The sequence below is a fragment of the Delphinus delphis genome, chromosome 2 (assembly GCF_949987515.2).
Source record: "Delphinus delphis chromosome 2, mDelDel1.2, whole genome shotgun sequence".
Lineage (NCBI taxonomy): Eukaryota > Metazoa > Chordata > Mammalia > Artiodactyla > Delphinidae > Delphinus > Delphinus delphis.
Window position 1 is genome coordinate 169,808,901 of NC_082684.1, and position 27,433 is coordinate 169,836,333.

The 27,433-nt window shown below is 45.1% G+C and overlaps 1 protein-coding gene across 1 annotated transcript; it reads right to left on the reverse strand.

Moving 5' to 3' along the window:
- Positions 1–9,405: 9,405 nt before the first annotated feature.
- On the reverse strand, positions 9,406–27,254 carry PHYH (phytanoyl-CoA 2-hydroxylase). Its single transcript, XM_060006252.1, has 9 exons — positions 27,096–27,254; positions 23,592–23,650; positions 22,267–22,377; positions 21,460–21,628; positions 18,128–18,209; positions 16,553–16,734; positions 13,837–13,986; positions 11,815–11,946; positions 9,406–9,722 (listed from the first exon to the last, which is right to left on the reverse strand). The coding sequence occupies exons 1-9, from the start codon at positions 27,168–27,170 to the stop codon at positions 9,669–9,671; spliced, it is 1,014 nt and encodes a 337-aa protein (XP_059862235.1). The 5' UTR covers positions 27,171–27,254; the 3' UTR covers positions 9,406–9,668.
- Positions 27,255–27,433: the final 179 nt, after the last annotated feature.

The window sequence follows — 27,433 nt, forward strand, 5'->3', positions numbered from 1 at the left end:
CATTTATCCTAATAAAGTCTATGTTCTTTGAGGCCTTTTGTTCTGGAAATGAGACACAAAGTCAGTGACTTAGACAAAAGTTAGGTCTTTTATGTATATCCTTTTGGCCCCTAACTCCTTCTTGCCACTAGAGATACCTCCACACATTGCCACAATTTTTAAAAATTGTCTCAGACCGGTAACAAATATTGGCCGTCTCTAAGCCGGTGTCCTCTCTCTCCCCGCCTCGGTGGCAGCCAGCAGGTGGCATGTGGCTCACATTCTGTCCCCAGAGCTTGTCCCCAGGTCTTGGCTCCAGAGCAGGGGCCCCAGGGTCAGGGGTGGGGGTGGGAGGGTCACAGCTCTTGCTGCGGCCACTGGCCCAGCCCATCTTTCGTGTGTGCTCTTGTCCACTGCATGCTGGGCCTCCTGGCTGCCTGCATGTTTCTGAGCCCTAGAGAGCCTGCCAGCACGGCGCATGACTGTTGCCTATGGTCATGATCTGTGTCTGTTGTTTGTAACCAAGAGTTTTGATGGACTTTGATGTATATAATTAAGTGGATTCTGTGACTCTATCAGCATCTCCTCTGCACCTCAGAGGAGCTCCTTTCTGGGCTACAGACTACACCACAGGTCTTGGGGGTGTCCCTAACTTAGTTGAGATCAACAATGGGCCGCATCAAGGAAGAAAATAAGGATGTTAACTAAATTTATGGTAGTCACTTTGCAGTATATATGTAAATCATCATTATGTTGTGCACCTAAAACTAATACAATGGTATATGTCAATTATATTTCAATTTTATAAAATAAGAATACTTTTTTTTTTTTTTGCAGTACGTGGGCCTCTCACTGTTGTGGCCTCTCCCATTGCAGAGCATAGGCTCAGCGAGCCCGCTCTGCGGCATGTGGGATCTTCCCTGACCGGGGCACGAACCCATGTCCCCTGCATCGGCAGGCAGACTCTCAACCACTGCGCCACCAGGGAAGCCCAAGAATACATTTTTAAAAAAGAAAAGCAGAAAAGGGAACAGCCATCCATCACACGTGAAAGCAAGCCACACTCTGCCCTGGGCAGGGCCAGGCTCACGGCACCTTCTGTGTCCTAAAGAAGCACTGTGCGGGGCCTTCCTGGTGGCACAGTGGTTAAGAATCTGCCTGTCAATGCAGGGGACAAGGGTTCGAGCCCTGGTCTGGGAAGATCTCATGTGCCACAGAGCAACTAAGGCCCGTGCGCCACAACTACTGAGCCTGCGCTCTAGAGCCTGCGAGCCACAGCTACTGAAGCTCATGTGCCTAGAGCCTGTGCTCCGCAACAAGAGAAGCCACCGCAGTGAGAAGCCCGTGCACCCCAACGAAGAATAACCCCGCTCGCTGCACCTAGAGAAAGTCCGCGTGAAGCAACGAAGACCCAACACAGCCGAAAATAAATAAATTTATTTTTAAAAAAAGAAGCACCGTGGGTGCACCCCAAGCACAGCTGCCACTAGGCCAGATGCTTCTTGCCCAGGTGCAAAGGACTTGTTTGCTCTGCTGACTCCGGGCATTCATCCAGAGCACGGGGGCAAACAGGAGCTGGGGTCAAATCTCACAGGCCACCTGTTTTTGTAAATAGAGCTTCGTGGGGTCACGGCTACTGTGGTCCCCAGCTGCCTCCCGGAATTGTTGCAATAGACACAGTATGACCAGTGAAGCGAAAAATAAATATTTTTGACTCTTTGACCCTTGACAGAGAAAGATCACTGACTCCCGACCTAGGGCAGAAATCCGGAGAAGGGCAGAGAGAGTTTTGCTTGCACCCCTTAGTGACCAGTCTCTGAGTCACTCTCAGTTTCTTCCTGTTCATTTTTTTTACTTTAAAATTTTGCTTTAGTTTCTGAATGGGGAGTGCATTCACCTGGTTCAATCAAAGTCAAATAAAAGAGAAAAGTCCTGGGCTTCCGTGGTGGCGCGGTGGTTGAGAGTCCGCCTGCCAATGCAGGGGACATGGGTTCGTGCCCCGCCCACATGCCGCAGAGCGGCTGGGCCCGGGAGCCATGGCTGCTGAGCCTGCACGTCCGGAGCCTGTGCTCCGCAACGGGGAGAAGCCACAACAGAGAGAGGCCCGCGTACCGCAAAAATAAATAAATAGATAAATAAATAAGAGAAAAGTCCTGGGCCTTCCTCTCCCCACCCAACTCTGTTCCAAGAAATGACAGTTCTCAGGAGAATTGTGTGTATAGCGGCTTTCTTTTTTGAGGTGACAGAAATGTTCTAAAATTGACTGTGGTGATGGTTGCACGTATCTGTGAATCTACTGAAAGCCACTGAATTGTGTATTTTAAATGGGTGAGCCCTCTGATATGCAAAATAATCAAAAAAATCAACAGTGCAGAATATGGGTGCGTGTTAATTAAATTTAATCTGCACCCTCGGATTAGTCAGCATTGAAGCATCCCCACCAGGAACTCATGTTCAAGTACTTTAACTATCATTATCTAAATCTGCACCAGAGGGTTTGTCATTCCCATAAGGGAAGCTAGAAACAGTGCTCCATCCTTAATAGAGTGTCGCTTGTGGCTAGAAAGAGTGTGTGGCCACAGCTCTCCTCGCATGTACAACACAGAAGCAAGCGGCCACCAGACCCCAATGGTGTGGCATTCTAGGTCCAGGGACCCTCATTCACAAGGACCCTGTGGCCAGATCAAATGACAAGGCTCACCTGCTCTCAGATCACTGTTTCCTACCCCAGGATGGCAAAGGAGAGAGATCTGAGATGAACAGACCAGGTTAGATGACTGACTCCTCTGTCCCTTTGCCAACAGCTGTTGGAATCGGTAGCAGAATCTATCCTGAGACTTGCTTTTATTGTCCACTTGACAGTTGTTGGAAGCAGGTGACATCAAAATGTTGAATAACTAGTGAGGCTTGGCATGTTCACGGTCCTGGGGCAGGTCCCCTCTGGCCGCTGGATTTGGGAAGTTGTGGGGAGGAGTCCCAGGAGAGAGGTGGGAGCAACTGGGATGGAGAGGCGGCACTTGGCCTGGGGAGCGGTGATGGAAATGCTCGGGACAACGGCTCGCTACCCACTGTTATGACGGTTTTTCCGTATTTCAGCAGCAGATATAACTGCTCTGGTACACATGGGCTCAGTGCCAGTTCTGGTGAAAGGCCAGTTTTGGCCTATGTCACCTTGCATCACTGTTACACACCTCCCGTGACCCTCTTCCCTTTTGCTTTTCTATCCCCATTTGTTGTCTTTCCTTTGTTCCCAAGGCTGTCCCATTCCTCTTATCAAAAAGGAGGAAATGTCCCACTAAGATGTTAGGATTTAATGCCAGACTTCCTGAGGCACTTGAGTTTTAAAAGAGAATGTCTAGGGACTTACCTGGTGACGCAGTGGTTAAGAATCTGCCTGCCAATGCGGGGGACATGGGTTCGAGCCCTGGTCCGGGAAGATCCCACATGCCACAGAGCAGCTAAGCCCGTGAGCCACAACTACTGAGCCTGTGCTCTAGAGCCTGTGAGCCACAACTACTGAAGCCCATGCGCCTAGAGCCCGTGCTCCGCAACAAGAGAAGCCACCGCAATGAGAAGCCCACGCACCGCAACGAAGAGTAGCCCCCGCTCACCGCAACTAGAGAAAGCCCGCGTGCAGCAACGAAGACCCAGCACAGCCAAAAATAATTAATTAATTAATTAATTTAAAAATAAAGTCAAGTCCCATTTTTTTAAAAAAAAGAGAGCGTCTAGAAAGAGGCTCTGTCCTCAAACTCATGGCTAGGGTGGAATTTGTGACATGGGTGGAAGATGATTTGAAGTGGGAACCTTCTCAGCCCTCTTGCAAACACATGACAAAGGGGGTCAGCCTATGTGGGACCTGCCTTGTTCAGGATAATGGCATTAGAACTAAAACCCAAGAGTGGCTTATGTTTATTTGGAATAATTTTGTCCCTGTGAACTTCCAAAGGTATCCTTCTGAAGAAGATAGAATTGATAGTTCAGAGACAATGTCTTAGCCAAAGACTAAAGTATTGTGAGATGGAGAAGTTACCAGGTTGGAACAGTGAGGGAATTTACATAATGATAGAGATGTACACCACCTCCCCCCACCTACTCTATTTCAGTAAGGTAGTCAACTTTCAACTGTCCTTACAAGTCTGAGCTAAGAATTTTACTTTGGTCAAAAATATCTAACCCAGCACCACCTCATACCCATTAGGATGGCTACTATAAAAATACCAAAAATAATAAGAGTTGGAGAGGATGTGCAGAAATTGGAACCCTTGTGATTTTTCGATGGGAATGTAAAATGGTGCAGCTGCTGTGGAAAACAGTGTGGTGGGTCCTCAAAAAATTAAAAATAGAACTACCATATGATCCTGAAATTCGGCAAAAGAATTGAAAACAGGGTCTCAAAGGGTTATTTGTATACCACGTTCATAGCAACTTTATTCACAATCGGTACAAATTGGAAGCAACCCAAGTGTCTGCAGATGGATGAATGGATAAGCAAAATGTGGTCTATCCATTCAGTAGAATACTATTCAGCCTTAAAAAGAAGGAAGTTCTGACACTTGCTACAGCATACATGAACCTTGAGGACAGTATGCTAAGTGGAATAAGCCAGTTGCAAAAAGACAAATACTGTATGATCCCACTTACATGAGGAACCTAGAATAGTCAAATTCATAGAGATAGATAAAAGGTAGACTAGTGGTACTCTGGATTGGAGGGAGGGGTAATTGAGGAGTAGGGGGTTAGTTTTGCAAGATGAAGAGGGTTCTGGAGATAGATGGCAGTGACGGTTGCACAACAATGTGAATGTACTTAACACCACTCAAATGTACACTTAGAAATGGTTAAGGTGGTAAATTTTATGTGCATTTTACTACAGTTAAAAATTTTTAAAGCATATCCACCTAAAAAGTAGATATCAAACTCAACACAATCAAACCTATTGTGGAGCTTCTGATGAGTAACCAGACTTCTCAGTCACAGTCACCTCCTTTCCCAGCGTCCCTGTCCCCCAACATATATGAAAGAGGTACTGGTGAAGAGGTGAAGAGTGCAGTGGAGCGAGAGGTGGCTGGAACACTCAGGGGAAGACACGTCAGGAACCGGAAATCGGGGCCAAGGCTGCACAGGCCAAGTGTGTTTAAGAGGGACATGCTCTCTCTCTTTTTTGATGTACAATGTTGTGTTAGTTTCTGCCACACAGCAAAGTGAGTCAGTTGTACATATATATATATATATATATATCTGCTCTTTTTAAGATTCTTTTCCCATATAGATCATTACAGAGTATTGAGAAGAGTTCCCTGTGCTATCCAGTAGGTCCTTGTTAGTTATCTGTTGTATATATAGCAGTGTGTATGTGTCAATCCCAATCTCCCAGTTCATCCCTCCCACCCACTACCCTGCCTTTCCCCCCTGGTAACCATAAGTTCGTTTTCTACATCAGTGACTCTGTTTCTGTTTTGTAAATAAGTTCATTTGTATTATTTTTTTAGATTCCATATATAAGTGGTATCTGATATTAGTCTTTCTCTGTCTTACTTCACTTAGTATGATAATCTCTAGGTCCATCCGTGTTGCTGCAAATGGCATTATGTCATTCTTTTTAATGGCTGGGTCATATTCCATTGTGTGTAAGTACCACATCTTTATCCATTCATCTGTCGATGGACATTTAGGTTGTTTCCATGTCTTGGCTATTGTGAATAGTGCTGCTGTGAACATTGGGGTGCATGTATCTTTTCGAATTAGTTTTCTCCGGATATATGCCCAGGAGTGGGATTGCTGGATCATATGGTAGTTCTATTTTTAGTTTTTTAAGGAACTTCCATATTGTTCTCCATAATGGTTGTACCAATTTACATTCCCACCAACAGTGTAGGAGGGTAGAGGGACATACTCTCTTACGAAAGAGAAACAGTTACAAAAATGAGGGACTTCCCTGGTGGTCCAATGGTTAAGACTCTGCACTTCCACTGCAGGAGGCAGGGGTTCAGTCCCTGGTCAGGGAACTCAGATCCCACATGCTGTGCAGCACAGCCAAAAAAAATGAGAAGTTTGGTGCTTACATTGAATAAGCAATAAATAGCAAGGGTCTCATATGTGAGGGCACTGTGAGCACTAACAGAGGTGCCCAAAGGAATAGGCAGGACCTTCAAGGGTCTTTACTATCTCTATTCAGGAAGGCAGGGTATTTACAAATGGGAAAACCATACTTTCAGGAAATGTATTAAGTGCCAGGTGGTGGTATGTACTATAAATACAGGATGGTTACAAGAGTTGAGTTGAAGGAGAGATTAATTCAGGTTGTGCTGGGTTAGTAAGAAAAGATTTTGACAGGTAAATTTGAGATGGTTTGAACCATTGAGCTGTATTACTAGAATTAGCTTTGGGAAATGTTATCATGTTTTGTTGATGCAATCATAAGCTTTTCAAACTCATTTAACCTGTGATTTAAAAGGGGCAAGCTCAGGGGCTTCCCTGGTGGCACAGTAGTTGAGAGTCTGCCTGCCGATGCAGGGGACGTGGGTTCGTGCCCCGGTCCGGTCCGGGAAGATCCCACGTGCCGCGGAGCGGCTGGGCCTGTGAGCCATGGCCGCTGAGCCTGCGCGTCCGGAGCCTGTGCTCCGCAACGGGAGAGGCCACAACAGTGAGAGGCCCGCGTACCGTAAAAAAAAAAAAAAAAAAAAAGAGGCGAGCTCCAAGCAGATCTCAGGAGCAAAGGTTTCTGGTTTTCCTATGATTAGTCCCAAATATAGAAAAAGAGGAGCCTTTCTATTTGTTTTGTTCTGTGCTTTGAGTACCTCATATACTCTTTTTAGATGGGTCTCTGATGAAATAAACATAAGCCCAGGATAAATCCCCTTCCCCCACTGTGAAGCCAGGCTCTTGTTTTCTTCCAGGCTTTTCCTTATTCTGCCAAGATCTAGTGATATTCCTATCCCAGCCCATCAGTTTCCAGCGGACATCGGCTCCCACCTTTCCAGGGGTCCCATAAGCAAAATAAGCAGTCAAGTTCATCCTGCTACTGTCTTCGTTCCATACTTGGGCCTGTTACGCGGAGTGAATGTGAAAGCGTGGGTAATCGTTAGTCAAATCCATTTCACCCGCCTCCACTAACCAAGGTCGTTTTAATTGTTGCTGTACGATGTTTGCCTGAGTTCTTGTCCCAGAACTCGGAGTCAGCTGTGTCTGCCTGGAGGTGAACTGGTTAAGACCGGATAGGACCACCCACCCTCCAACTGGGCATGCGCGAGTCTCCGTTAAGTGACCTTTTGACATCAGGGGGCTGAAGACACCACCCTGGGTCTGTGCAGAGCGCCTGCCTTTTTGAACGTGCAGAGACCTGAGGCTTAGCCACACCTGCGCAGAATAACAGTGATGACCTGACTGCACCTTTCCCCAACCACCTTTCCCACGCTCCCCATGCCTCAGTCCGCCCTGCTGCCTTATCCCATAAACAGCCCAAGCCCCTTGCCTTTCAGGAGGCAGATATGAGGCTTTGTTCTTCTGTCTCCTCCCTGCTGCAAACCTCGGGTCTCAGCATTTCGGCTTGAAAAACTTTTCTAGAAACTGGTGCAAAACGAACCTGGTTCAGTAACAGATGCTTGGATATTTGTTAGATAACTAGTAGGCAAAAGGGACACGGGAAGATGGGAAATGTTTCCCAATTGACTAGTTGGAGTTCACTCAAAAATGCACACGGGGGCTTCCCTGGTGGCGCAGTGGTTAAGAATCCGCCTGCCAATGCAGGGGACACGGGTTTGAGCCCTGGTCCGGGAAGATCCCACATGCCACGGGGCAACTAAGACCGTGCGCCACAACTACTGAGCCTGTGCTCTAGAGCCTGTGAGCCACAACTACTGAGACCACGTGCCACAACTACTGAAGCCCGTGAGCCTAGAGTCCGTGCTCGGCAACAAAGAGTAGCCCCCGCTCACAGCAACTAGAGAAAGCCCGCGCGCAGCTACGAAGACCCAACACAGCCATAAATAAGCACAAGGGAAGTGACAAATTCTGCTGTCTGGTTTTCCTGCTGAAGTCTACTTTTTCACATTTATTTTAAATTCAAAATTAGTTGGGGGCTTCCCTGATGGTGCAGTGGTTGAGAATCTGCCTGCCAATGCAGGGGACACGGGTTCGAGCCCTGGTATGGTAAGATCCCACATGCCGCGGAGCAACTAGGCCCGTGAGCCACAACTACTGAGCCTGCGTGTCTGGAGCCTGTGCTCCACAACAAGAGAGGCCGCGATAGTGAGAGGCCCGCACACCGCGATGAAGAGTGGCCCCCACTTGCCACAACTAGAGAAAGCCCTCGCACAGAAACGAAGACCCAACACAGCAAAAATAAATTTTAAAAAGAAAAAAGAAAACCTTAAAAAAAAATTAGTTGGAAAAGTTTATTGCAGAACAGTGCCCCATACATGCTGTTTACACTGGCTTTCCCTATGTACATTTTGTTTCCAATTATTCCATAATCCTTAGACACTGTCAGGGATTCTCATGTCTTCCCCAGTATCTAGCGAGACCTGAGCTTAAACTGGGTGTTCTTACAGAGAAACTGACAAAAACGGTGAAGCTAGATTTAGGAAAACATGTGCATAGCAGAATGACAAAAACGGGGACTCTTTCTTTCTTATTAAAGCTTTAACTAGAATTTTTAAGAATAAGGACTGTGGCTCCTTGCTGCCCTCACCTGGTGTAGAAATACAGTGCTCTATTAAATTCCCCCAGTCCACACCACTCGAAATCCAAATCAAAAGTATCTAACCATATGGTATTTATTTTTCTCTTTCTGACTTACTTCACTCTGTATGACAGACTCTAGGTCCATCCACCTCACTACAAATATCTCAATTTCGTTTCTTTTTATGGCTGAGTAATATTCCATTGTATATATGTGCCACATCTTTATCCATTCATCCGATGATGGACACTTAGGTTGCTTCCATGTCCTGGCTATTGTTATAAAGCAGAAACTAACACACCATTGTAAAGCAATGATACTCCAATAAAGATGTTAAAAAAAAAAGTAACCATTTTCCAAGACCTTTGAAAGAGGTTAGATTTCATTCGTAAATGCTGTCCTGCCCAATATGAATTGGCAGAGAAAGTGACCCTGGTCTTCTCTCTTTAGAGAAAAAGGCTTGGAAAGATCCAGTCTTTAAGGAGGTTGGTTGGGCTGGAGAGGCCATGGAAGGGAATCCTGTGTCAGAATATGAGTCTCCACCCACATTTTTACTCCCTGATGCCCTTCTTAGGCCCTCCACTAACTGTGCCTCTAATATTCATTGTTCCAGATTTGAAAAGAAATCTCTCACAACACGAAATTGGGAGGTGGTGGGCTTTGCGTTTCAGAACATTAATCCCTGCTTAATTAATTCAGAACAATTAATCCCTAATTGAATGAAAGAAACTGATCGAACAGACTTCAATTATGCATCACCTTTATTAGTTACAACCCCAAGTTTTCCTTAAAACAGTAATATTTCACTTCTACTGATTTTATGTCCATTAAAGCCACGCCACCGTGCTGCAGAATTACCTGTATGCAATTAAGTACTGGATCTGTGCACTTTGATTTTGTTAACAAGTGGATAGAAAAGATTACATCATCTCATTGAGAAAAGGTTTTCCTCTGAGACCTTGTTCCATCCTGGTTTTCTTGAAAAGAGTTCGAGCGAAGGGCTATTTCAAAGGTTGATTCTTTCTCCTTTCACGACGCGTGCTCGAAATCTCCAAACATCCTGGAAATAATACCAAACACAGTGACTTTATGGCACACTTTGATTTACCTATTCACCATAAGGCAAAGTAGATTACTAGCATCTACAAGTGGTTAAATACAAAAAAGAAAAAAAAACCATCCACAATGGTCATAACAGTAAATAAAACACATTCTGAGAGTCCAGTTAATGTCCCTGCCAACATCTAAAATCATGTTTAGTAGCCAAGACAGTGAGTCCCCACTCGTGTCAGTCTTGTTTTACTTGGCGCTCGTGCTGATTACAGGTGTTGGAACTGGCGGTTAAGTCTGGTCACAATACAAACAGTTTAGTACCCAAGCTCCTGCTTTCCTTGGTTATGTTTGCCTGCCCCATTCTGAGCCATGTACCCCTGATTAGATCATTATCATGAAAATGATGTCCTGGGCTACTGGTTTGGGTTTTTTCTTCTTTGTTCCTAATAAAACAACTCAGACTTTCTTGTTTATTTTTGAGCAAACAGCAAGGTATCCTGGGAAGAACGATTTGGGAACTGGACCTGACTCTGAAATCTCCGTCACTTACGTATTTGAGGGCAATCTCTTGAACTCTTCATTTTCTCATTAAGAACTTGGAGCTATAATGACTGCTCCACTGGGTTTTGGTGAAGAAGAGAAGAAAAGGGATATGAACGTGCTTTTGTACCTGGCAAAGAACTCTATAGCAGAAGTTAGTATTGTTCTTTTAAGTAAAGCCAATGAACTATAGCTGAGAGAGTAACGAAAAATAAATACAGGAACTGATTCATTTAGTACAACTGTGACAGACCTCAGACGTATATACATTTTTTTCCTGCCTTGAAATTCAGGGTGTTGGATGGAAGCTCCAGTTGGCAAAATATGTTGCCTTTGTAGGACATTTAAGTACTGGACAAAGGGAGAAGGACAAGACTTCCAGGATGTGCAAGTGTGAGACCAGAGCATTTTCAGATATGGGATACATTCACAGATTCCAAAGAGAAAAGGGGTTAAGGGTGGAGGAAGATTTGTGCTCTGGGAAGTTGTTTCAGAAGGTGGTACCCTGCCTTTGGTGAGCAAGGCTCTTCAGAGTACTAGAAGGCCCTGAGTTATCATTACACTCAGCCTATTTGGGGGTCATGTCGCCCCCAGAATAGATGCATTTAGTTATCTAATGCACATTTAACAAGTAGGGTCAGGTTCTTGGTTCAGATGCTAAAATGTACACAATCTACGATGCAAATAAGTTTATTTGCCTTGACTGATAACTTGTTGTCGATCAGCAGCAGCATGGAATGTTCACCAGTTAAAAACAAATAATCTGGGCTTCCCTGGTGGCGCAGTGGTTGAGAGTCCGCCTGCCGATGCAGGGGACATGGGTTCGTGCCCCGGTCCGGGAAGATCCCACATGCCGCGGAGCGGCTGGGCCCGTGAGCCATGGCTGTTAAGCCTGCGCATCCGGAGCCTGTGCTCCGCAACGGGAGAGGCCACAACAGTGAGAGGCCCGCATAACGCAATAAAAAAAAAAAAAAAAAACAAACAAATAATCTGCAGAGGAGGTGTATTAATTAGGGAAGCATATGGAATACCGTCTTACGCCCGCTATGACAAGCATCAGTGATCTCTCATCTCTGCTGCGTGCAGGCTCTCGTCAAACTCCAGATGCAAACTGACCCAAACAAACCCTTGCTTGAGAATTGCTTTCTGGGAGTCTTACTGGAATTCCAAATGCATGTACTCTCTTTACAAACAAAGGAGGCCTATGATTGACAGCCCAAACCTTTAAACTGTGTGCGTTCAGAAGGTAGCCTTGTCCTCCATTTGCTCTCCTCTGAATTTGTTATCTACTTCCTCTCCTACCTGTCCGTTCTGCAACACGACGGCCTGCGTGCCACAGGACAGCCCAGAATTACAGAATTCAGGTCTCCCACGCTGGGGAAGCAAGTAGTACAAACAAACTCCACTGTCATTCTCAGGTCTCATCAATGTTTCCGAAACGAGCTCTAAACCCAAGCATTTTATACTTTCAAATTAAATCAGGTATGAGAATTATTAAGCATCTGAAGAAAAGAAAAAACCAAGATCTTTACCTTGTCATTTCATACAAACGTACATACCTTCAGGCTGACGTCTTTCACTCCATGGATTTTACTGGCTATCTCTAAAACTTCCTCTCCAATGTTTTCTTGACTGGTACCCTTCACATCGATGTAGTGGCAGTTGGCATCCGCAAAATGGCAGGAAATTGCCTGTGCAAAGTGAATCGATTCATGTTACAAAAACAAGAACGAACAAACAAAAAACGCCCCGTTAACACCAGCAACCTAGCAAGGAGGCTTCTTTTAGAAAGTCAGTTCTGTCACTGAGTGTTCGATTTCTAGACTGAACGCTGTTCCCATGTGTCCTGAATCAGTCTCTCGATGGCTCAGCTGCTTTTTTTTCCACCCAGCTAAAGGCTAATTGAGAATTTACATGACGTTTTTCACTAGCTGTGTTATTTATTTTCCAAAGGTATATACGGGGCAGGGAACAGAATTATGTAAGTAAGAAGTCTTTAACTTTTTAGCATTTGATTTTTCTAATGAGTGGATACTGCCAAGTCCTACAGAGGAATGTATTGCAGGGTTTCTCATCACCTCAGTTACAGAAGTTACTCAGTTAAGTTTGTAATGAGTTGGTATTTCAATGGCCACAGATGATGGGGTGAAAAAACTGAAAAGGCCTTGCAAAGGAAATAATAGGCAGACACCCCTCTTGAATCAGAAGGATGTTTAAAGTTTGATCGCATTCACATACAATACCCACCTCGTTTCCTTTTGAAGGTAGGATGGAAGTTCCTTGGTTCTCCCCATTCTTGAAGGAGTTATAAACAGATCTAACTTGCAAGGCGGTAGTTAAAACTCACCTTCCTTGTCACAGGTTAGTTGTTTTAGGGTGACTGCACCCATCAGAAGAGCTTCCTACTTTGCCCCAAATATCAAATTTCGAGGCAGTTGAGTCACAAACTTTATTTCCCATGGAAGCCCTAGTGCCATACCAAGCCATCCTGGAGCCTGAGGCAACAGGGAAAAATTGTACAGTCCTACCTGCACCCTTTTATGTATTTTTTAATGGTTAATACTTCCCCAAACATTAAAGCAGTTAAAAAATATTGAAAAATTATAAAGTCGGTATATTAAAACACATTATTTCCAGCGTAGTGCCTGTACCCCTTTGCACAGTTCTGAGGGTCATGGTAGTGGAGGGTCTGACCTCGTCTTTAAAATTTTGGCGTTGTGCTCACCATGGATTTTTTGGCATTAATTTTGATTTTTTAAACTACTACATTAAAATATTATGTAACTGGACTGTGGAGTGTTTTGGGTACCCCTGAGGGGAGTGCCATCTTCCCTCATGCCCGTCCCTCACCAGGCTCATGGAGCCTGCTGGATATTTGAATGAATGGAAGATGAAATCTGACAACTAACCCCCAGCCTCAGGGAGACACAAGGGCTTGTTGTGACAGACTGGAAAACTTCCCTCGGCCCCAAAGAAGCCCCTAATATTTAGTATAAACAGCCATGTCATCATAGGGAAATGGGAGCCCATAGTAGCGTCAGATCTGTGGAATCTTAGAGAGGCAAGAAATCTGGGAATTTATGAGAAATTATGTCAATTTTTAATGTAAGCACTGAAATCATGAAATTGAAAACACTGAGGCTAAGGGGTGAAAAACATGGCCATATCTGATTTCCGGGTGGCCAATTCAGACCTTCCTTTGCGATCAATAATATTTTCCCCAGTAGCAATAATATTACAAACGTTCCTCTTATATGAGCTGTACACATCCCAGATGTTCTTATTTGGTATGTCTGCCTTTGTTTTTGCCTCTGAAACCATAGGCTAGCAGCTTCCAAGTAAGTAAGCTCTCACTCTGAAGCAATTCCATGAATGTTCAGTAGGCTGGGATCCTGAGGTCACCTGGCTCCTTGCTGCTGTGAGCAAGAAAGCGTGACGGAGGCAAATATATTTCCTGCTAAATAAACCAGACTAAAGGGCAGTTTAGTTAAAAGTCACAAATCCTTTAACTTTGAATATATCATGGCACTTTTGTTCCTAACCCGTTCATCTTCAGAAAGAGCTGTGATGTGAATGCATACCTTCCGGAATCCTTGACTTTTGTTCCGACCAGATCCATGGATGAGCAAAGGATGAAAGAAAACGGTGTCTCCTTTCTCCATCAGGAGGTGCACCCGGTCGTTATTTTTGTCATAGTCCTGGATCCCGTGGAACATGATGTTAACCCCTCCCTAAAACACGAGAGAAGCCAAGTCCAGATGTGAGGAAGCCACTAATTAAAACCCTATCAATGACTCATCAGGAAAAAACAAAGCTTCTCTAAGTTCTTCCAAGAGAAACAGATAAATAAATTAGATTAAAAAAAAACAAAAAACCTTACATATACCAAAGCTTCTCAGATGACTGGTTTTAAGAAAGCCACATGTTGATGCTAAAATTTTGGACTTTTTAGACCGGATGAAAAATTTGGAATTTCCACCTACCCTTCATTACTGAATTATAAATGAAGATCTAGATCAGCTTTGCATTTTGTGGTAATGCAGGAGACCAGCTTTCCAGGTTAACCCATAATCATTCTTTCCCACCTGGAACTTGGCATAAATCATTCTTCTGTTACTTAGGAGCATCCCTGAGAAGCTAACTATTCTCCCAAACTAGGGGAGAGAAAATACTCAGTTTTTCTGGGCTGAAAAACCACTCATGTCACGTGCAGAGTAAAGAAAGAATAGTAAATTATAACATTATGGGGACTTCCCTGGTGGCGCAGTGGTTAATAATCCGCCTGCCAATGCAGGGGACGCAGGTTCCATCCCTGGTCCGGGAAGATCCCACATGCCACAGAGCATCTAAGCCCGTGCGCCACAACTGCTGAGCCTGTGCTCTAGAGCCTGCGCGCCACAACTCCTGAAGCCCGCGAGCCTACAGCCCGTGCTCCGCAACAAGAAAAGCCACCGCAATGACAAGCCCGCGCACCGCAACGAAGAGTAGGCCCCGCTCGACGCAACTAGAGAAAGCCCACGCGCAGTAACGAAGACCCAATGCAGCCAAAAATAAATAAATAAAATAAAGAATAATTTTAAAAAATAATAAAATAAATAAAACATTATGTTTGTTTATAACTATTTTCAAAGTTAGTCACTGTGTTAGGTAATGGTTATGTCTTTATGGAAGAAGCTAAAACGAGAAGTGACAAAGTTTGCAAACCTTTATGGGTCTTTGGAGGGTAGCATCCCATTTCCTTTCCTAAGACTATCCCAAATACAAATTCCTTTTGGGGAATGACTACTTTCGTACTGCACTGTATTGGGACTTTGACCCAGTGAGCTTCTCTCCGTGCACAGGGTTGATATGTAACCAAGATAAGCTAATCTGACCTCCCACCGAGGCCGCTTTGAATCTGAGCAGAGGATCGAAGAGACCGGATGTAGTCAGGGTCCACTGCCCATGCCAGGTACCCCACCCAACTGTTCCCACCGAGCAAGGACTTCCGCTTTCCTTCCCCATCCCCCAACCCCCAGAGCTGGTCAGCCTTCCCACCGATTCTGCCTGCCCCTGCAGCCCTCCATTCCCTTCGGCTGAAGTCGGTGAAAACCCACTTCTGTTGCTTGCACCAACCTTTCCTAAACCTCAACTTAATCGACGAATTTCAGATTTTATATCAGAATCTAGACTCAGATATTTTCACTTAGCACTAATCCTCAGTGCAAGAATTCTAACTAGGGGCTTCCCTGGTGGCTCAGTGGTTAGGAATCCGCCTGCCAATACAGGGGACACAGGTTCGATCCCTGGTCCGGGAAGATCCCACATGCGGAGCAACTAAGCCCATGCGCCACAACTACTGAGCCTACGCTCTAGAGCCCGCGTGCCACAACTACTGAAGCCCACGCACCTAGAGCCCGCGCACCGCAACAAGAGAAGACACTGCAGTGAGAAGCCCGCACACCGCAGCGAAGAGTAGCTCCCACTCGCCACAACTAGAGAAAGCCCGTGTGCAGCAACAAAGACCCGGTGCAGCCAAAAATAAAATTAATTAATATTTTTAAAAAAAGAATTCTCACTAGTTGGCACAGAAGTCCTGAGAGCCATATTCTTTACATCCCACAGAACCGTGTCCATTCTGTCTGCCTTAACAACAGGTGCTCTTCCCACCTTGATCATCATTATGGGATTTTTGAGACATTGCCTTATACCTAAAATGCTAAGAGTCTCCTCTCTGGTTTCTCTGCCTCTGGACTCTTATACCTGCAGTACATTCTGTGCCAGACCACAAGGTTATCGCCTTGAAGAACCAATTTGACCTCATCATTCATGGGCCCCAAAGCATTAATCAGTCCTCCAGCATCATCAGCTGAATCGATAAACCATGAACAGCCTCGCAACAGGATACTACTCAGTCCTCTCCAGAGCCTCTCTCTGCCCGTCTGTTCAGCTGGAAGGAGATGAGCCCACTTCTTTACTGCGAGACCCACCAATCAGGGTGTAAGACTCATGTGGCACTTGGCACACACATCTGGTGTTGCCGCTTTGTGTCTTACCTCTGCACTTAGGCTTCATAATCTCAGATCTTTTATAGCATCACCAAAGTTCCCCACTTTGGTTGGCTTTCAAGCACTTGTTGAAAGAACAATCATTTTATCTGACATCCTTGAATTTTCCCTGATTCTTATTCTAAATCCTAGAACAATGTTTTGCTAAGAAAGGAAATGTCACCTTATTGGCAAAGCTCCTTATGTATACTGATGTGAAATCAAAACAACAAAAGATTCTGATCAAGACTCAGCCTCCAGGCAGACTTACCTCCCACTGGGGATAATCGTGTGTCTTCAAGGGGCCTCTGTGTGTCCCTGGGAGCACAACCAGACAGCCGTTGTCCCGGTCGATGTGCTCCATGGCTGTCCAGGCACAAACGATGCTATTGCTGGGCCTGAAGGGGAAATAGTGCAGATCCTGGTGCAAGGGGTGACGGGATGTCTTCTTGCCTAAAACAGAACCTGCTGTTAAAATAAGTAAACTCAAGTCTCAGAATTCTTCTCCTCCGCCTGAAAAACCAGAACAATGACCTATCCCTGCAAAAGCAAACAGATGAAACAATGCTAAAGAAAAGCAGCCTCAACAGATAAGCACCAAATTGGAACACTGAGTCAGCACAGTGACTGTCTTTTTTTTTTTTTGGCCATGATGCGAAGCATGAGGGATCTTAGTTCCCCAACCAGGGATTGAACCCATGCCCCTTGCAGTGGAAGCATGGAATCCTAAGTGCTGGACCACCAGAGAATTCCCATCAGCACAGTAACTCTGGATCCTGTCATTCTTTCTGGGCTTCTGGTAGCCAAGGACTACTTTACACTATTTTCTAGCATGCTGTACATATGTCATCACCTCTGTTGTGCTTTATTCCTTCCTAACTCTGGTTTGGGCACAGAGCTTAGTATTCCCAAAAAAAGGCTGATTAATTAAAGAGAGTGGTCAAATCTGAGGTCCTCTGATAGCCTTCAAAGTGCCTGGTACAAAAAAGTATATCGTTAATTAACTAACTAACTAAATAAAAGGCCTCTCAGAGGTTTCCCCACCAAACTAGAAGCATTTGGTGTACAATCAATGTGGATTATCAGAGATACTAGGCCCATGTTTACATTTTTCCCTAGTTTTGCCCTCTGAACGTGGTTCCCCCAGGCCACCGGATCTCTCCAGGCAAGACACCCAAGGAGGGAAAGACTTGATGTTAAACTACAGACCTGTCACATAAACCTCTCCCAGCCATCAGGAGGAAGACAAAGTAGAAAAGGATCCAGAACCTCTAGTGGCCGATTTACTACCACTGGTACAGCTGAATTTCTCAGTGTGGCCAAGAGCCATCTGCATTAGCATCTCTGGGTATGGTTAATAAAAATGCAGATTCCTGGGTTCTGTTTTCTGAATCAGTCTCTCTAGGAGGGAGGTCTTAGAAGCTCCATTTTAGCAAGCACAGGAAATTTTAAGAATTACTGTGGTATATGATTTATAAGAATAGTTTTAACTTTGGTAGTAATAGTAATGGCTTTAGATCAGGAAGGCAAAGTCCACACTCTCATGCATGGGTGAGACTGCTAACAAGGCTGAGAGATGTTGAATAACAGCCTCTGGGGTGTAGGGACAGTCGTGTTTACTGAACTGCATCTTTCAGAAGCCAGTTGTGTAAAAACCCAGCGATAACCCTATACTTCAATGTTTTTATGACGTAAGCTATCTTAAGACTTAAATAAAAGTACATATATTCATTGATGCGAAGTTTAGCAGTTGTACACATTGCTATTAGTTAGGACATCAACCTTATGTACTTAAACACTTTTTTTTGTTGTTGTTGCTTCTACTTTACAAATAAGAGCTCTTTACCAGAATCTGGAGGTTTGTTTATCAGCATCGTATGCATGGCCATAATATTGGGTCCGGTGAAGCACTCCACATATTTCAGAATCTAAGGGAGAGGGGGAAGAAAGTTCATGAGAAATCAGATACACAGGCAGGTGGCACAAAGTACATCTGTCTATACAAGAACTCAGATGGCAACTGTTTAAAACAATCAATTGATATTTCACAACCTTGCAAACAAACCATGGAAAAGTCAGCAACTGGAAATCATTGGAAATTTACAACACTCTGAACTAAACAGGCTTTTTGGAGCCAGCTGGAAACTTGGGTACTTCTTCTACAAGAGAGGCGTGAGTTTCTGTGAGACACCAACTGCAAAGGGCAGGAATGCCCTTCTTTCCACCAAAGCTGTTGGCAGTTGCCCAGTGAGAAGGCAGCTTCCTTTTCCTTCACGGAGACTCTTCGTAAGAAGGGACCACGAAAGGCCCCGACAGGTTTGCCGCTGTCATGAGTAACCCCGAGGGCAGGAGAACAGGGGCCTGGAGACCACTTCACAATCAGCATGGCCATTAATTCAACAACTCCCTCCTAAGGTCTCTGAACCAGGCAGAGTGACAGCAAATAGGGACACAACAGTGAACAAGATAAGCGGGTCCCTGCCCCAAAGGAGTTTATATGCTGGTGGGGAAAAAGGTGTTAAACACATAATGACGTGGGCCGATGTGGTTGAGACCCACGCTCCGAGGAATAAGCTGCAATGGAAGCAAGTGACAGGGAGGACCACCTCCTGCATCAGACCCACTAGAAAGGGGTAAAAAGCAGAAAGGACTCAACACTGCATGCCTCCTACCTGCCAGGGGCTTTCTATATATTGACACATCAGCTCGGTTAAGCCTCACAATAGTCCCTGAAAATTAATGCCCCCATTCATTAATAATACTTTGAAATGAATGCCCCACACGAATAAGATGCCTAAGTTTGCAGAGCCAGTTAAATGAAAAAGATGGTATTCAAACTCCCTTTCTGTCTGCCTCCAAAACACGAAGCCCAGTCTACGGCTTTCTCTCTATTTGATCTCTTGTGTATAAGGAAAATCGGCAGTTTGAGTATGAAACACTTGAAATGTTACAAAAATCTCAGGAGTCAGGCCTCATGCTTGTTTTTTTAATAAGAAGTTTGTTTTTGTCTTTTTTTTTTTTTGGTATTCACTTAGGCTGCGATTTTCTAAACCTTCGTCATTCAAGAGCCATCCTCGCCGTTTCTGTCCTGCTTTGCAGAATTTCCCAATATATTTAGCCAATATTCTCCCTCAATTAAATTAACTCACTTCTTTTACTTAGTTTTTTTTCTTTTTTAATATATTTATTTATTTATTTTTTGGCTGCGTTGGGTCTTCGTTGCTGTGCTCAGGCTTTCTCTAGTTGCGGCGAGCGAGGGCTACTCTTTGTTGCGGTGAGCGGGCTTCCCATTGCGGGGACTTCTCTTGTTGCGGAGCACGGGCTCTAGGCACACGGGCTTCAGTAGTTGTGGCACACAGGCTCAGTAGTTGTGGCACACGGGCTTAGTTGCTCTGCGGCATATGGGATCTTCCCAGACCAGGGCTCAAGCCCGTGTCCCCTGCATTGGCAGGTGGGTTCTTAACCACTGCGCCACCAGGGAAGTCCCTCTTTTACTTAGTTTTATCCTGATTAATAATATTCCTGAAATCATGGATTTGAGGTGCTGGTTCATTTTTCCAATACATATTAAAATAAATACCCAGCTATTAAAAGAATGCCTACCTCCCTAAAATCATTGCATGAACCACCAGATACGTGGTTCACATGTTACAGAGGTAGGAAATCTGAAAGTCCCGATAGAGCTTAATCTACTACATGTTGCCTGTGATTTCCAGCTTTTTATCCTCGATCCACCCACAAAACTTCCATTTCTATAACAGGACTTGAGGTTGGGAAGCATGCATGGCTCAGGGGGGCCACTTCTCCTCCCACCCCCAACCCAAGGGGCCCGACATCCCAGGTGGCTCAGCTGTACAGTCTTTCTTCACGAATCAGATTTTTTAACAGCACTTGAGATTATAGTTTCTAGTGAGTACTTTGTGCCAAGTGTCCTTTCAAACCATTCTAAATAAATGGTCATAAACTGTAGTACATTTATGCAATGGAATACTATGCAATAGTTTACAAAGTATAAAGTAGATCGAGATACTAATATGGAAAGATGTCTCAGATCTACTGCAAGTGGAAGAACAAAGTGACAACCAGTACGTTCCCTGTCACACAAAAGGTGGGGTTATACAGATATGCTTGATTATACCTGAAATAATTCTAGATGAATACATAAAAAAACTGAACAGTGAGTGATGCTGGGGGTGGGAGAATTCACTTTTCATTTCATGTCCTTCCATACTATTTGGATATTTTTATAAATATGAACTACTCTTAAAGAATAATTTTTTAAAAACTAGTTTACATTTATTTGTTTGCTTTGGTTTTTTTTTTTTGGCTGCGTTGGGTCTTGGTTGCTGGGCACAGGCTTTCTCTAGTTGCGGTGAGCAGGGGCTACTCTTAGTTGCAATGCATGGGCTTCTCACTGCGGTCCCTTCTCTTGTTGCAGAGCACAGGCTCTAGGCGCGTGGGCTTCAGTAGTTGTGGCTCGGGCTTCAGCAGTTGTGGCTCTCAGGCTCTAGAGCTCAGGCTCAGTAGTTGTGGCGCACGGGCTTAGTTGCTCCACGGCATGTGGGATCTTCCCAGACCAGGGCTCAAACCCATGTCCCCTGCATTGGCAGGTGGATTCTTAACCACTGCGCCACCAGGGAGGCCCTAGTTTACATTTAAAAACAAACTCACAACTCTACTGACCAGATCATAAAACAAAATGAAAAAATAAATGGATATTACAGTAAATAGCCTCAGCATTGTCACCCCTGTGGAAGTGCCTGTATGAAGTGTGAGAAAGGCTCTCTTGCTCTCTCTTACCACAGAATTCCTGCTCTCCTTCACCAGAAATAATTAGCAAAAGCAGGATTTCTCAGTCTTGGCACTACTGACATTTTGGGCTGGATAATTCTTTGTTTGCGGGAAGGGGCTCTTCTGTGCATGATAGCATCCCTGGGCCCAAGTAGCAGCATCCCTGACCTCCACCCATTAGAAGCCAGCAGGACACCATTCCTCCTGCCTGACAAGCAAACACGTCTCCAGACATTGCCAAATGTCCGTCTCTGATTGAGAACCACCACTCTAGGACCCCAGTAGAAAAGGGCTAGATGAAGTAAAAAATAATAATAATATTTCAGAGGCAGGCATGCAGATGGGCAATTAGCTTAAAGAGAAAGAGAACACAAGAAGGCCTTGAACCTCAGGGAGGGTGCAGTATCTGAAGAGTTCCTTATCTTCTTGGAAATCTTGGACCTTGGTGATCACTTTCTCACTTGGCACATACTCTGATTTTGCAATGGTCACATCTCTCATCACCATCAGTCCCAGTGGTTTCACCTCCATTCTGCAGATTCTTTCAAACTCATCCCTAGAAAATTCAATTGGTAAATGATGTCATTACCGCAGGCTCCAAGCACCTCCCTGGCCTTGTTCTGTGGAAAGACTCGAAGGTTTGGGGGTGGTTTTTCTGCACCAAGTTGGCCTCTAGCCCCAGGTTGAATAGTTCTGATGGGAGGAAGGAGAAAATGGCCAACTCAGAAGTGCCTGCCTCCTAACTGTGAGGCTGAAACTTGCTCCCAGAGTTCAAATATTCCTTAGCTTGGCAGACCAGTGGGGAAATATTTGTGAGTTGGTTTCATCTGAATGAAAGAGCAAACACCTCCCTAGCACTACAATAAGCCAGGCCCTGTTTAAAGTATTCTCTCTCTATTTTACCTATTTAGTCCTAAAAACAACTCTAGGACATAAGTACTGTTATTTCCCCTGTTTTGCAGATATGGAAACAGGCATGGAAAGGTTAAGGAATTGCCTCATACGCACAATGTTAAGCGACGGGGCTAAGATTAAAGCCAGCCACCCTGGCTCGAGCCCAGGTTCTAACAAACCACTTCCTAACGAGCCCAATCCCTGAAAAACATCTGTACAGACACAAGCTAATCTTACTCATATTCCCACTGTACACATATAATACATATTTCTGTTATATAACAAATAGGGTTACTGTACCTAAAATATTGAATATCAGCATCAGACACCAAATTTTTAATGACAAGAAATCCATTTTCTTCATAAAATTTTCTCTGTTCTAGGCTTAGAATATTATTATCCCGAGTATACCTAAAGGAGAAAAAAATCTCAAGTAAGTCCAATTTAAAAATCACAACCTAACAATATGTATCAAGAACCTGAGAAATGTATGTACTCTTCCACTAAGCATTTTTATTTCTAAGACTTTAAGGAAATAATCTGAAAAAAATGTTAAAGCTTTAGATCCAAAGCATTAATTACTGTCACCAAGAAATGGAGGAGTAATTAACTAATCATTAAAATAATTACCCATTCAATGGGACATGACTCAAGCATTAAAAATAAAGAGGGGCTTCCCTGGTGGCACAGTGGTTGAGAGTCCGCCTGCCGATGCAGGGGACATGGGTTCGTGCCCCGGTCCGGGAGGATCCCACATGCCGCGGAGCTGCTGGGCCTGTGAGCCATGGCCGCTGAGCCTGCGTGTCCGGAGCCTGTGCTCCGCAACGGGAGAGGCCACAACAGTGAGAGGCCCGCGTACCGCAAAAAAAAAAAAAAAAAATAAAGAGCATATAATAGCATGGACAATGCCTATTAAATTAAAATATGATGACAATGATGTAAAACCAAGACACTACTTCTTTAAAAAAAAGACTATAAGGAAGTACAAAAAAAATTTTTTAATAGTGATTGCCTTTATGTAATGGCATTATGATGTTTTTTTAATTCCTTCTATTTCTCTGATTTTAAAATCTATTCTGTAATGAATATGTATGGTTTTTCAGATGGGAAACTAATATATTTTATGTTTTAAATTGTCTAGTTCGTGCATTCACAGAAGAAATCAAAGTAACAAAAATCTGAATAAGTGTACAGCGCACACACACAAACTCAGATCACCCTGTCCATTACTCTGGTTTGGAACTGTGACCCTATGAGAATATTCCCCGGAGATCAATGTTTTCCACTTCAAAGGTGATTTTAAGACAAACCAAAGATGCTAGCTAATACATCAGACTAACCAAACGACAGGCTAATTTAAATGAGATATACGATGCCTGAATTTTACAAAATAAGATTATGCACTTTCTCACATTTTTCCCCCTTTCTGAATTTTAAAATACATACAGAAAAAGTCAGGGTCTTCAAAATTTTCCATGATCGTTAGAACAAATCCTGGAAATGGAGGATTTGTATAATGCATTCTCATCGGGCAACATGTATTTTAAATCCTAGTTACCACTAGAAAAAAAAAAAAAACCTTTATATACATTGTATGGTTAAAAATTAAAATTAGATCTACTCACTGGAATTGTTGAGGATGGAAGCCGGCAGGAGAAACAGTCCCTGAAGTGTGGTGCGCTATCTAGGATGTGAATTAAGGCAAATGAAGTAAAGTTTAGGTGTCAACCTTTTCTAGAAACGGTCTGCCCTGGATTGGTTTTCACAAGGGAAGACGGGCTCTAAGTTGTCACCAAGCAAACTGATGACACACGTAAGCTCTGATGCGCTGCTGCTTACCTCATTTCATTTCACAATAGCCTGAGGAGGTGGCTGCAAGCCAGGAGCTTTACTATTCCTGTTGCATAGAGAAGGAACCCTAGGCTGGGAGAGCTCAGTAACTAGTCCAAGGTCACCGAGCAGAAAACAGCTGAGCCAAGGCTTCCACACGGTTTTCAGAGTTTCCATCCGTTTCATTCCCCCGGCTATTTCTCCCACCGAACTACTGAACAAATAAAAATGGAAAGGCTCTATTCTAGAAATAAGGAGAAACCTGTGCTATTCAAAAGAGGAACTTAACTTAGTAGGAGTCTAGTCCAAAATATTAGCAATATTGGCTGGTCATTAGAAAAAAGAAGTGTACCTTTATAGAAAATGTTTGCCAACCCTGGCTCAAGACTAGGAGCTGTTGGGACTTCACTGGTGTTGCAGTGGTTAAGAATCCACCTGCCAATGCAGGGGACATGGGTTCGATCCCTGGTCCGGGAAGATCCCGCATGCCGCGGAGCAACTAAGCCCGTGCGCCACAACTACTGAGCCTGCGCTCTAGGGCCCACGAGCCACAACTACTGAGCCCCCGTGCCACAACTACTGAAGCCCGTGTGTCTAGAGCCCATGCTCCGCAACAAGATAAGCCACTGCCTTGAGAAGCCTGCGCACCATAATGAAAGAGTAGACCCCGCTCGCCGCAGCTAGAGAAAGACCACGCACAGCAACGAAGACCCAAAGCAGCCAAAAATAAATAAATTATAAAAGAAACAAAACTGAGTTATTTGTAGTGAGGTGGATGGCCCTAGAGTCTGTCATACAGAGTGAAGTAAGTCAGAAAGAGAAAAACAAATACCATATGCTAACACATATATATGGAATCTAAAAAAGAAAATGGTTCTGATGAACCTAGGGGCAGGACAGGAATAAAGACGCAGATGTAGAGAATGGACCTGAGGACACGGGTAGGGGCAAGTGTAAGCTGGGATAAAGTGAGAGAGTAGCATGGACATATATACACTACCAAATGTAAAATAGCTAGTGGGAAGCAGCCGCATAGTACAGGGAGATCAGCTCGGTGCTTTGTGACCACCTAGAGGGCTGGGATAGGGAGGGTGGGAGGGAGACACGACAGGGAGGAGAAATGGGGATATATGTATATGTATAGCTGATTCACTTCGTTATACAGCAGACACGAACACACCACTGTAGAACAATTATACTCCAGTAAAGATGTTAAAAAAAAAAGACAGCCCAAAGAACAGGAAAAAATGTTTGCAATCATATATCTGATAGGGGACATGTATCTAGAATATAATAAAGAACTATTACAACTCAATAATAAAAAGATAAATAGCCCAATTAAAATTTGACAAAGGAGGGACTTCCCTGGAGGTCCAGTGGTCAAGATTCCATGCTCCCAATGCAGAGGGCACAGATTCGATCCCTGGTTGGGAACTAAGATCCCGCATGCTGCACAGCACAGCCAAAAAAAAAAAAAAAAAAAGAAACACTAGTTGCCTTAGATTTAAGATTTGCAGCAATACAGCCTTTCACAGGCCTCTGAATTACCTATGGTGTCTCAAAAGAAAAAAAAAGTCTATAAAATAAACAATGACTCCAAGAAAAATATGATCCACGTAGCAGAGTATCATTTTAAATATCTTACAGAACTAGAAATTCCTTTTTGTTTTCTATCCAGTAATCACAGATGACTGACTTAGCATCTTGGTTTTTTTCTTCTCATTTTTTTCATTGTTTCTTTAGCTTAAAGAGTTACTTTCAGAATGTCACTTCTCTTAAACATGTTATCCTTTTTGAATGATGTCTTTATATAACTGGGGACAATATAATAGTCAAGGAGATGGGAATTCCCTGGAGGTCCAACAGTGGAGGGCCCAGGTTCAATTACTGGTCGGGGAACTAAGATCCCACAAACCACGCGGTGAGGCCAAAAAGAAAACGTCAAGGAGGGGCTTCCCTGGTGGCGCAGTGGTTGAGAGTCTGCCTGCCAACGCTAGGGGATACGGGTTCGTGCCCCGGTCCGGGAAGATCCCACATGCCGCGGAGCGGCTGGGCCCGTGAGCCACGGCCGCTGAGCCTGCGCGTCCAGAGCCTGTGCTCCGCAACGGGAGAGGCCACGGCAGTGAGAGGCCCGCATACCGCAAAAAAAATAATAGTAAATAAAATAAAATGTATCAGAAACAAGTGCAAACAGATCGCTGGGCCCCATGCCCAGGTATTTTGATACCACAGGTCTGAGATGAGCCTGAGTATCTGCGTTTTTAACAATTGCCCAGGTGACGCTGATACTGCTGGTCCGGGGACTGCACTTTGACAACCACTGCTTCCCTTAAATGACCTTGGTCAGGAGTTTTCATCTCCCCTAGCCTCGACTGTTTTCTCAACTGTAAAATGAGATTACAGAGTCACCTGGGTTCCCTTCATCAGTTTGTGGATGAAATTTTAAATTTACAACGGTTCCGATTCATCAAGGCTTGGAATTCAGCCGAGAGAGCAATAGTGAAAGTAAAAGAAACAGCCAGTAAGATCGTTTTAGGAAAGATTTCAGGATCCTAAATATAGCAGAACAGGCCACAAGGGAAAAAAATCCCAGGCCCAGTTTTCTGCGGAGCTTCCAAAGGTTCGCGCTGAACGAGAACACTTAAACTGAGCAGGCAAAAACAATTCTATAAAGCTACTTGACTTCTGTGTCACAGTGACATCTCTCTGGATCCAACGCCCGTAGCGCACACATGCTCTCGGGGATTAACTTCTCAAGGCCTGACCAGGAGGGGACACAGGGCACCCAGCCCTTCTCCAGGAGACAGTGTTAGCTCCACGGGGCTCCCCTGGAGAAGCAAGAGCTGCTCCGCCCTGAGAGGACTCCGTGGCTCTTCCAGGTAGCTCGGCGCCCCCGTTTACGGTCTCGGTCTCTGGGCAGCCGCGGCCATCAGGCGCGGCCAAGTGCAGAAAGCGACAAGGTAGCAGAAAGCAGGCCCGCTCGGTAACGACTTCCCCCCCGCCGCCCCGCCCCCAAAGCCGGGGAACAGAGGCCCTGAGGGCCCGGACGGCTGCAGCGACGCCACTCCAGTCGCTGGGGCCAGCAGTCCCGGGCCTACCGGGCGGGCCGGTCCCCTCTGGGGCATTGGGGACCACCGGCTCCTGGGGTCGCACCTATCCTCGCCCCCAGGGCCCGGAAGAGACGTGACCATTCACGGGGACAGGCGGCGCGGAGCAAGGAAGAGCCGGCGCGGCGGCTGTGTGATGCGCCCTGATAGCCACCACCCTTCCAGCTCGAGACCCCCGCACCCAAAGGATACGACGGCCCCGGCCGAGCGGCCGCCGAGGTGTCGCAGCAAGACGCGCAGGCGGGCGGAGGCGCGATCCTCGTCCATGGCATCGGGCGGGGGGACAGCCGGTGGCCCGGCCTGGGCCGCACTTAACTCCGCGGGCGACCCCGCCTCCGCGCGGCGGGCGGGGCTTGGCACGGACGCAGCTCAACCGGGCCGCGGGGCTCGGGGAAGCGCCGCCTCCGGGGAGCGGCCTAGGGCGCTATGCGCAGCTTCACATGGCGACCACAGCGTGGGGTCGCTGCCTGCGCACCTTGCTTCTAGCGGATCGCAGAGGTCATCTTTGTCGCACAGAGCAGGAAGCTAGT